The sequence below is a fragment of the Podarcis filfolensis genome (genome assembly GCF_964270895.1).
Source record: "Podarcis filfolensis genome assembly, chromosome: 3".
NCBI lineage: Eukaryota > Metazoa > Chordata > Lepidosauria > Squamata > Lacertidae > Podarcis > Podarcis filfolensis.
In genome coordinates, this window is record NC_139606.1 from 48,158,684 (window position 1) to 48,170,432 (window position 11,749).

At 39.8% G+C, this 11,749-nt stretch overlaps 1 protein-coding gene across 1 annotated transcript in view; it reads right to left on the reverse strand.

The window, feature by feature from the left end:
• Window positions 1-11,749, reverse strand: part of ASCC3 (activating signal cointegrator 1 complex subunit 3) — a 216,673-nt gene that overhangs the window by 10,574 nt on the left and 194,350 nt on the right. The window contains exons 38-39 of the mRNA XM_083608265.1: window positions 2,832-2,983; window positions 939-1,080 (exon numbers count right to left, since the gene is read on the reverse strand). Coding sequence (XP_083464391.1) covers window positions 939-1,080; window positions 2,832-2,983 — 294 coding nt within the window. The remainder of the gene's footprint in view (window positions 1-938; window positions 1,081-2,831; window positions 2,984-11,749) is intronic.

Sequence of the window (11,749 nt, forward strand, 5' to 3'; positions counted from 1 at the left end):
GTCATCCTGGAGTTCACCTGCATCAGCCCTAGAATGTCACAGAATACTAGCTCTGCTATGCAAACACTATTTGCTGATTAATATATTAGGGTCTATTATATCTAAATATATTTGCTTCTGTTACCTGAAACAAAAACTTATCATATACAGTGGTACCTCGGGTTACATACGCTTCAGGTTACATACGCTTCAGGTAACAGACTCCGCTAACCCAGAAATAGTGCTTCAGGTTAAGAACTTTGCTTCAGGATGAGAACAGAAATTGTGCTTTGGCAGCGTGGCAGCAGCAGGAGGCCCCATTAGCTAAAGTGGTGCTTCAGGTTAAGAACAGTTTCAGGTTAAAAACGGACCTCCAGAACGAATTAAGTACTTAACCCAAGGTACCACTACACACACACACACACACACACACACACACACACACACACATATCAGAAACAAAATCAACCTCTGCAAAGACAATCTTGACACACATGCTGCACATGCAGCAGGCAAGAAACATCTATGCTCCATGGTACTGCATGACAATCCCCTCAGCAACCTCTTGGAGCTTTCAGAAATTGGAAAGCATGGTGTACACAAATGGTTCATGGGCATTTGCAGCAGCCAGGACCTGTGGCAGAGCAAGCCAATCAAGACAAAGTGTGTGCAGAAGACAAAATGTGTGCCATTATCTTGTTACCTGAGATTATGGCAAATACATTTAGGCTTCAGTCCTGAATATCTGGTCAAAACTGTGTGTGTTTGAAGCACGGAACACGTTAGATTGAATTAAGCTTTTCTGCACCAATTGTTGAAATCTTAGGTTTTAATTTTAGGTGGATTAAATATATATGTTTGCAAAAATCATGTTGCTCCACTGAAAGTGTGCCAAGTGGATTTTTTCCATATATATTGACCCAATAACTTTAAACTGTACCCATGAGAGAAAATGTTACCTGCGTAATTTGTGTGGCGTGGAAATCGCGGTCTACAATGGAAGCAAAAACAGTCTCTTTTCCATCACATGCAGCAATCAGTTCAGGAAGACATTCAATAGGCCCTTGGTAACCACCTTTCCTTTTCCCTTGGTTCCATTTCCTAGTAAAACAGTAAAGATATATCCAGTTAAGAATTGAAGCTCAGGAAAGGAGATAAAAAAGAAAGGAAAAAGGAAAATTGAGAAGGTGAAACTAGAAATACACATTTTAAGATAAAAGAAGGCAAAATCTATTTTAAGTGGAGCTTTGTCTTAGAAGTTCACATCAACAGCCTTATGTTTTAATGAATCTGAAATGCAAGTTGCACAAACACCACCATACTGCAAGCTTCATAGTTTAAAAACAGGGTACACGAGAGACTGCATATACCACAGTCCAAGGTCAAATAACATTAAGTAGCTACCCTCTTGCTTTAAATAGGTTTAATAAGAAAATAGCTTTACCATGCAGATTAACATTATTTATTTCAATTTACCATTTAAAATTAATAAGATGACCATCTCTGCCCATATCCTTATGCATCTACAACTAAGACGAATGTAGTGGTCCACTTATACGAATTAGCACTCCACTCTGAAGACCACCACCCAGAAACTTATACAGTGGTACCTCGCAAGACAAATGCCTCGCAAGACGAAAAACGCGCAAGACGAAAGGGTTTTTCGTTTTTTGCGTTGCTTCGCAAGACGATTTTCCCTATGGGCTTGCTTCGCAAGACGAAAACGTCTTGCGAGTTTGCTTCCTTTTTCTTAAAGCCATTAATACCCAGCGAATCCGCGCTCCGCAAGACGAAAAAATCGCTAGATGACACAACTCACGGAACGAATTAATTTCGTCTTGCGAGGCACCACTGCATGTATCTATCAGCAGATTATTGTATTTTTTTCGTGTATAACACACCCCCATGTATAAGACAACCCCTATTTTTTGTGGCTGCCCAAAGTTCTTGAGCTTTTTTTGCGGTGCCCACCACTGTAAATCACATGCATAGCCGCAGACACTTATCTTCTGCACACTTGCCGCAAAAGCCCACCTGAGCACTCAATGCAACACAGACGATAGTATGCCCTATTGCTGCTACTAATCTCCTGCTCACTGCTGCCACCAATCGTCCGGCCCCCCTCTGCTATATGTGAATGAATGAAACTTTATTTGCGTCAGCCGTCGGCAATAGCAACAAAAAAACATTGCGATATACACAGAACAAAATAAAAAGTTGATTATATAAAACACACTTTAGGGTCCTGAATCAGCAGTCAAATAGTGGACCTTATTCTGATTGCCCCAGCTAGAAACCTTGCAACCTTTGCTGTCATCTGCTCCTCTTGATCTGCCAGAAGAAACAGCACTGTGGCAGTGGTTGGGCGACCCGAAATGGTCAATAAAAGAGGCATAATAATCTTGTTCCTCAGGTCTTTATAAAGAGTGCACGCAAGGAGGGCATGTGCCACTGATTCCGTGCTGCCATCTCCGCAGGGACATAAGCGCTTTTCGTATGGAATCTGTTGGAATCGTCCCTCAAGTACAGCCGATGCTATACGTGTATAAGATGACCAACAATTTTTGCCTATTATTACTAAGGAAAAAGTTTCATCTTAGGCACAGAAAAATAAGGTACTACAGAAAGGATACAACTGAATACACTCCCAAGTGTTGGACTGGAAACTTGGAAAGATTTGCATTAACATATCTGTTCAGCCATAATGAAGAGAGTGGATGTAAACTGGGGAATAGTGTGTAGTGGGAATTCCCACAATCAGGACTTCATGAAATGGTCCTGGCTCATGTGTCACTATGCGCGTGTGGGGAAGCAAGGGATATCTGCATTCTGTACCCAAGAAGAATGCATACCTGAAGAGGTGAAGATGGTGGTATTCAACGTTAGGTAAAGTAAGCAAAGAGGAATCGTGGATCCATCGCCCCTGAATCAGCATCTGTACCAAACTGGTTATGTTTAGAGCAGTCACCAACCAACCTTCATTTGCTGCAATATCCAGCATTGCCTAAATCAAGAAGACAACAATTTTAGTTACTCCTTATCAATTTCTCACACGATCGATGGAAACCACATACAGTAATGAGAAATAATATGATATTGTTTATCTTCACAGTAGTTCTGTGAGACTGTCCACTACTACTTCCTTGTTCCCATTTGGGAAACTCAAGAGAACAGTTCCTGTGCAGTGGTTCCTAAGTGTATCTTTTTTAAAAAAGAAAAGTGCAGGTTACATCTTGCCTGAGGAAAAGAAGGAAAGCATAAAACTGTCTTCCAAAACAACTCTTCTACAGTAAGATGGGTTATGGGGGTCAGTACGATTTTCCATACCAGTGTTAATGGTCCCCAGGACAGTGTTAGCATGAGAAGCAACCATGTTGCCAGTATCAACCATGTGAATCACTTCCTTCGAACAATACTGAAATTAGTCACACTACTGTTGAGAATATTTAAATCAGGCTAATGTTTATACAGAGTTTTTTAAGTGCCATCACATGGTTTTTAAGTGGTTTTTAAGTTTTTAAGTGCAATCAACCTATACATTTCTCCTACGAATATTAGACTTTGCAGCAGGTCAAGAAAGTACACTGCCCTACAGTAAAACCATCAAAATCACATGTTGACATTAGCAGCAGCTAAAGGCTATCCAAACTGTACATGATGACAAATGTACAACTGCCAGACAAAACAAGAAGCATTCAAAGAGATTTGAAAAGCTTTAGTAGGTTGACACTTCATGAATATACCTGGAAAGCTAATCACTGACAGTATTGGAAGCAGAAGGTTTTTTATTTTCAGTTTAAGTTTTTGTTTTATTTTATTTAAAAAATAAATACAGGGAGCATCTAGGCTGCATTTTGATGCTAAAATGTATGCTCCAGACTTCTTGTACAGCCCACTAGAGGAATGCTAAGCTGTCTATATTAGCCTGTACATTTAATCAAATGTTTTACAGACAAACAAAAGGCAGCATTTACTTAAGGCAAACTAAACAACGAAATCTTCTTTAAACAAAGGAGTTGTTTACACATGCAGAGCTATTTCAATTAAATTACACTGATCCTGGAGAAATGTTGAGTTTAAAAGGTACACAAAGCTGGTGGCAGCCATGGGGGAAGAGATTCAGCTTGGAAACGGTAGTTTATGCTTACCTTTCTAAAGGTTTATTTCTGACCAAGTTTGCTTAGCGTTTGCTAAGGACCAATGTTCAAAACTATTTTGCCTATGGTTCAATGTCCTGTGAGCTTTTGATTTTTTATAAGAGAAAATCATGTCCAGTGTGATTGTATGTAAACAAAAACACTGCTACCATAACACTCATTGCATGACACTGTGGATTTCAGATGGAGGCAAAACAAATATGGACAGGAAGGTAACTTCATATTTTTTAAAATGGTGATTTCCAATCTCTCTCCTCCTGACACAATCATGTAATACAATTTGAGGAGGACAACTTTTTAGGATTCTTCCAACTGGTAAGCATTTAAAGGGGTGAATGGGCTACTCAGTAGAAAAATGCATGGATGACTTTTTGCATATGTTGGATCCTTACTTCTCTGTTTCCGTGGGAGAATAAAGGTAAAGGTAAAGGTACCCCTGCCTGTATGGGCCAGTCTTGCCAGACTCTAGGGTTGTGCGCTCATCTCACTCTATAGGCCGGGAGCCAGCGCTGTCCGCAGACACTTCTGGGTCACGTGGCCAGCGTGACGAAGCTGCATCTGGCGAGCCAGCGCAGCACACGGAACACCGTTTACCTTCCCGCTGGTAAGCGGTCCCTATTTATCTACTTGCACCCAGGGGTGCTTTCGAACTGCTAGGTTGGCAGGCGCTGGGACCGAACGACGGGAGCGCACCCCGACGCGGGGATTCGAACCGCCGACCATGCGATCGGCAAGTCCTAGGCGCTGAGGTTTTACCCACAGCGCCACCCGCGTCCCTTTCCGTGGGAGAATGGAACACTACAAACCACTGCATGCGTACAATGGGCTATGCACTCTGTCTAGCCAGCACTACATTTTCATCCCTGGATGACCTGGAGGTGGGTGGGAAGAGGAGCGATTTCCCCCCTAGCTTTTTCAATGGGCTCTTCCTGAACTTTGAGTTGCCTACTTATAGCACCAGTTTGGACTATGCAGACATTCACTTAGCTTAGGTGTCATGGTACTTACAGAAAATGCAATATCTATCCTTTGAAAAAGCCTTATCAGCATAATTTCTCACTCATGCATTCATAGTCTTTACTGCGCTAGCCAAAGGCCATGGCATCGTTCACAAGGGGAACAAAAGGAAAAACAGCAATAACCATAAAAACATTTAGCACTACCAGTGCAATAAACCACAGTCAAGACTCATAGAAATTATTTGTTGTATAAGCTAGAATAGCAGGGAAATCTCAGGTAAAATATGCCAGCTTAAATGTCCAAATCCCCTTTGCAGTTGACGGCTATTTTATCTAGCTCTTCTCTCCTGATCTTCTTAGCTGCCAACACATATAGTGCTACTTTATAAGTTACAAAGTCATCAGTATCGCTCGGCAGCCATTTCACCCTTTCCACCCTGTCAGAGTGTATTCCATTCGTAAGCAGGGGTTTTATAAATCGGTCTCTTGGATCTATATATAGTGGGCATTGCAATAAATAATGGTACAGATCCTCTACACAGGGTTGCCCACATACACAAAGTGTCTCTTCATACTGTACTTTGCCGTACCGACCATCCAACACCACTGAGGGCATCGATTGGAATCGTAATTCTGTAAAAGCGGTAATTTCTCACCACTCATACTTCTGGGGTTGCGGCTGAAAAGTAGCGATACGCGGAAGGGCTTAGCAAACCTCTCTCAGCACACCACTTCATTGCTTCAAACTGCACCCACCCCAACACCACTTTGCAATAGAAAAGATGTGTGGGCAAAGATTTGTGAGGTCATTTGTCTACCCTGATTTTCTATGTAAATACCTGTAGCTGCCCTTGGGGGGGGGGGAATGCTAGCCGCCTCCACCCTGCCAATATGCACCTTTCATTGTTGTCTTTTAAAAATTGATGTATGGGTGAATTAGTTCCAAAATTTGCTTTGACCTTTATCATTATTGGCACCATCACCTGCCACATTAACCATTACTGCATCAGAGGACACCATTGTTTAACACATTCTGCCAGTTACTGATGTAAAACAAACAACATGCATGTGCTAATGCACAACAGGTTTCCTCTAGCAACAGAATAATGCTTAGATGCATCATAAGACAATTGAGGACAAGCATTTGCTGGTCCCAGCCACTCCATCCTTCCTATCTTGAGTTGGGTCTAAAAGAGCTAAAAAAAGAACTGTGAGTGCATGGAGTATAAATGGTAAGGAAGTACAATTTGTGACACTGCACATTATTACTGATCACAGGGCATGTCTTTAAAGACATTAACCTTAGCTTCCAATTTCCTGGCTTTGTTGAGCTTGAATCAACATGAGATAGCCTTAACTCTTTTACCCCACCTACTGACCGTACTGAAATTTATGCACATAAGACAGCTGCAGTGATGAAATTCTTATAGTGTAATATACAAATTCAGTGTGTGAAGGCTTTGGGCTTTGGGCTGCACAATGTATTCTATTGGTGCTTTTTCTTTCGTTTTTCCTCACTAAGCAGATTTTTTTTTTGACAAAGGAATAAGGACCTGAGCAAGCAAATCTACAATCTGCCAGCTGCAGAAATTTGTTATAGGATCTTCTGCCACACAGAGAGCTTTGCACAAATTGACAGCCGTTTACTCGTATCCAATAAGGAATAACAAACGCTTGAGTGTGTGGGTGTGTTCTACATAGTGCCTAAGGCCCACGCGGCAAATCCTCTTTCCCCTCTTATTCTGTGTTCTCTCATCCATAATATTTATTCATAGCATCTCTATCCTGGTGTGAAATCCAGCACAGGGACATTGTGAAGAAATCAGAACCGTAGCCAGATCAGCTTCTTCCATTTGCTGCTTGGAAACCCATTCACATTTTCATTCATTAGCTAAGTGCAACACGCATAAATGCTTAACACATCAATGGAAAATGAAATCCTTTCAAATACTCAAAGTAGCAAATTGAGTCATTCTGCTTGCGCTCTCCAAATCAGTCAGTCACATGTATACTGGAGTAACTAATGGAGAACATATTTAACATATCTGCTCCATTCTGTAAAAACTGATTTTGCACCTGTAGCCATCACCATAACCGGTATTTTAAAAAAGACAACCTAATATCGCTTTCTTTAGTGAGGTAAAGTCCTTCCTTTTAAAAAATGAAACAAAAATATCATATTTATTCTGCATTTCCCATAATGCTTAACTATGTTTTGTGAGCTATTAACTCTGTGCTGCTCTGTACTGACAGGATCACAACTAGAACCCTCCTTAGAAACATCGGGTTCTACAGGCAACCTTGGAAATGACCTCAGCCAAGGTTGCTCTTATTGGCATGAATAGTAATCCATGAATATCTGGCACTGAAATGTCAGAAGTCGTCGTATTGAAATGGGATAAAGGACTACTAAACCAAGAATTCCTGACACCTAAGATGGAATATCCAAATGGTACCATCCTCGAGTTAGATACTGTAATGATGCCCCAAATTTGTAACCTGAAGCAACCACCTTGTTTTGCCTTATGGTAGTGCAAGTTGTGGAGCAGGTACATTGTATATTCTAGTGTAATAGCAGAATCTTTTTTACATTGACACAGAATAGATTGAATACTTTGAAAGCCTGAAAGTTCTATTATTTTCATGCTAAGATAGTAATTCAAATTCCGAATTTTAAATCAGGTTTTACCGTATTTACTTGAGTCTAATGTGCCATCAAATCTAATGCACACCTTAATATTCACAGCATAATTTGGCCAAAAAAGGTGAGCATTAGATTTGAGTAAACACGGTATTTTAAGTAAAATTCTTTTGGGTTGAAAGACACATGTGTTGAATAAAGCAGCCACATTTCTTTGTGTGTGATTATATTATATAAATACAGAAGATGCTCCAACAACTCGCAACAGAAGCATTAAATCATGTGAAGTAACTTCAATGAAATGCAGCGTTTTAAAGTTTCTGAAAAATTTGAAGCCAAGGGGGGGGGGGAATTGAAAGTTTGCGGAAAAACTAAAATACATGCAGTACTTAATTTAAAAAAAAATCAAACCAAAGCTTACTTTACTGCTTTAAGAATGTAACATTTATCATTTACAACTCAGAATATGAAATTGTATTATTTGGCATATTTATGGAATTTACAGCTACAAGTACCTAGTTTTGTTAATGCAAAATTGTGACTATACTCAGAAGTAGTCAACTTCCTTCTGTTAGCCGTGGTTAGAGTTCGTTTTCTATCCAAACTTCCAGATATTTCATCTTAGGTTTGACACCCACAAAAGGGTTTGGTTTTTTTTGCAGTTTTGCTCCTACCTTCTAATGTTTTTATTCTTCAAGCACAGCTGCTGTTTCCTGAACTGCTGGAGGGAAGAGCTGAAAAGTTGGCCGTAAGGAAGAGGCCAAGTCAAAGGAAAAGAAGAAAATGACAGTTGCTTCTAATATCACCAAGCTAGACCAAAGGTCACCAGAAGCAGCAATTCACAAGCAAGCAACTCATGAAGATGGCAGAACCTTCTGGGTGCAGAAATTTATATTGGATTTGAGTGCTATGTATGTCAGAATTCTCATTCCCTAATGCTGGAGATCATATTTCACCCCCCCTGTGTTTCCCCAAATTTCCTCCCTAGCTTTTTCTGTCCCCCCACCAGCCCTTCATATCTCCATTTAAGGCAGATGATATACTATGTAAGAAACATATCTGTGATATCACGGATGCCCTATATTTGTCTATATACAATTATTTAAGCTGGGCATTCAGAGTCTTATTAATTGTGCAAAGAATTAAATGAGATAACAGCAAATGAAGTGCTCCTTTTATAAGGTAATCATCGTTTACAGGTAATTACTATTCTGTCAAAGCTGCATGAAGATGGTAAGCAGATTTAATTAAGGAAAAATAAAAAATAGAATTTATTACACAAGCTGACATATTTTGAAAATACGTATCTCTCTTGTCACAACATGCATCACTGGATACTTTCTTCAATAGACATATTCATTAAAGTCAGCAAATTAAAACAATTAATTTATATTTCAGTGGAATGGTACCTAAATGCCCAGTGCTAAGATTTGCTGTTCAGGATAATAAATCCACATATCCACAACCACCAATTACCTCTGAGAATGAAAAGACATGTGCACATAAAGCTGACCCTTCCAGTGAAGTGAATGGGAAGCCTGGACGAAGACTGCCTAAGCTATAATAATGCATAACTGATTTGCAATTTGTCTTGAGTTCTATGTCTGTGTGCCACAAGGATAGCTCATGCACCACATTTTTAAGCCAATAGTCTTAAAAATGCACAACCAATTTCTTCCAATGATTAAGTAAAAAATAGAAATATTCCTTCAAAAACCCCAAAGCATACCAAATTACAAAATTCTAATCCACTTGCCAGGCCACGCTCAATATTCTTGGAAAAGGAAAATCTAAAACCTTTTTTCTCCAGTCACATCTGCACCTTTTGGGGGGGGGGAGGGAGGGAGGGAGGGAGTTAAGGTCAATTTCCTTAGAATATTCAATATTTTGTAAATAATTAAATATTTATAGTGTTTCAGAGAATTCTTTTCAACGGCAACAGTTGTTCACAATAACTTTCTCCTGAACTTTTAGCCCCGTAAGGTTAGCATTCAGGAAGCTCAGCTGCTATCTAACAAACTTAATTAATCAAAAAGTCATTTCCGAGCAGTAACTATGAGTAAAAGTGCTTCAAGTGTGCTAGCAAGCCTACAAGTTAATCAAAATGCTAATGCAGTACAAATTAAAGTTGTGATTAACATTTCACAGTAGCTGCTTAAGTGAATTGATCACACAAATGGGTTAAGCATTAGTCATTTTCTCCAGTGCCAACTGGGAAAAGATTTGTCATGAGTTTTGGGGAGGGGGGGAGGGGGAGAGAATTGTACATAAGGAGAGAACCGTATCATCAAATTGTCACCAAATATACTACCACATAGCAGTACTTACGGCTACCTGGGGTGTTTAAAAACAAACATGTGGGGGGAAAAGCTTAGACAGATGGAAAGTAACTCTGTATTGGCAATTAAGATTTTTTTTTTATGACATGCTCATTTGAATTTATTAGCTATGCACCAGAGGTACACAGAAGAATATTCACATTTACCCCCTCTACCAAGTGACTTTTTAAAAAGGCTAAGGTATCTGAAAGACCCAGGAATAATTATTTGCACATGGAATGTTTGAAAATGGACAGTAATAATGACCAAGTGGTTCCAAAAATGAAACATGTAGCTAGACACCCAAAAGCAATGGGGGCCACAGAAGAAAGATGTATGGTGAAAACTGGGACTCTGGATTGAATGGAGGGGCTTTTACTTGCCAAATCCACTTTTGGATTGAAGTCATGACTTTCCAAAATTTCTAAGCTGACGATCAAGTTTTTGAGGAATTAAATTGGCCCAGAAATATTGCACCATTAGAGCAAACAATTATTGAACAAATAGACAACACACTAGGTGCAACATGCACATCAGGATGCGTATCTTACACTATATTAATGACATATAAAATTAGCAGAGCGTGAGCCGTGTTAATCTTTTGCAGCAAAACTCACCATAAATACTAACAAATGTACTTAATTTGTTATTATGCTTGTGCCTTTGTGGCATGCCTTCAGATGCATGAAGAGAAATCTTAGTTGGATGGTATATAAAGGAGAAAACTGTAAGGTGGAAGTTGACTGGCAATGAGGTGCAAAAATGACAGCCAGTGAGAAATTAGCAATAGAGGCCAGGCAACAAAGTAGTGACAGAGGTCAGGCTTATTATTTCTCCCAAAGTATAATTGTACGGACTTAGTATTTTGTCCGAAAATTACACTGTGTGTGAAACTGCTCTCTCGATATAGTCTGTGGGCACTATTCAACTACCGCATTCTGTCACTGTATTTTCATTTGCGCAACGTGACTCCTCCCCCTCCCTCTGCTCATGCCCCATACCCTTTTCAGATCTTCTCCAGAGGATTGAGAGATGCCCTAAAACAGATAAATGGGGTGTGCTGGGAGAGGAGAGGAGGAGAGAGGTCCTGTGCTCTAGGAGAAATCCTTGTCCTGATGGAATGAGAGGTTTAGTGCCATGTCGGATTTCACCAACAGGATGGTTTCTCATTTTATATGGGGTACTCAGATGGGTATGTTGAAAGTACAACACACATGTGAATCTGCCTACTAATAAAAGGGTAGGTATGCATAAACAGCTGAATTTATTTATAAAATATATGCAAGTGGAAGCAGGAAAATATATGAATTCCTACTTCCATTTATTACAAGGGCCAACACAATTATTTCTATCCATGCCTGCCTTTCACAATGATGGGAGTTTTCATCAAATGAGAAGCTGATCTAAAGTTTTTTCCCTTCCTGTGTGTGTGTGTATAGTAGGTTTTCTGATTCGGATGAGGCATTAAAAAGTCATAAAAACCATGGAGTTGCACCTCCATGCACCTCCCTTAAGCAGTTAAGAAATACAATTCTAATATCTGAAGCCTTCTCTTCTCTCAATGTACAGGTACCCTACTGAGATGTGCTTAACTCATCCATGGGTAAACACTTCTCAAAGGTTAAGACCGAGCACCATGACAGCCTCACTACTTGGCAATGGTAAAATATTTTATCAACAATTCTACAAGTGGAG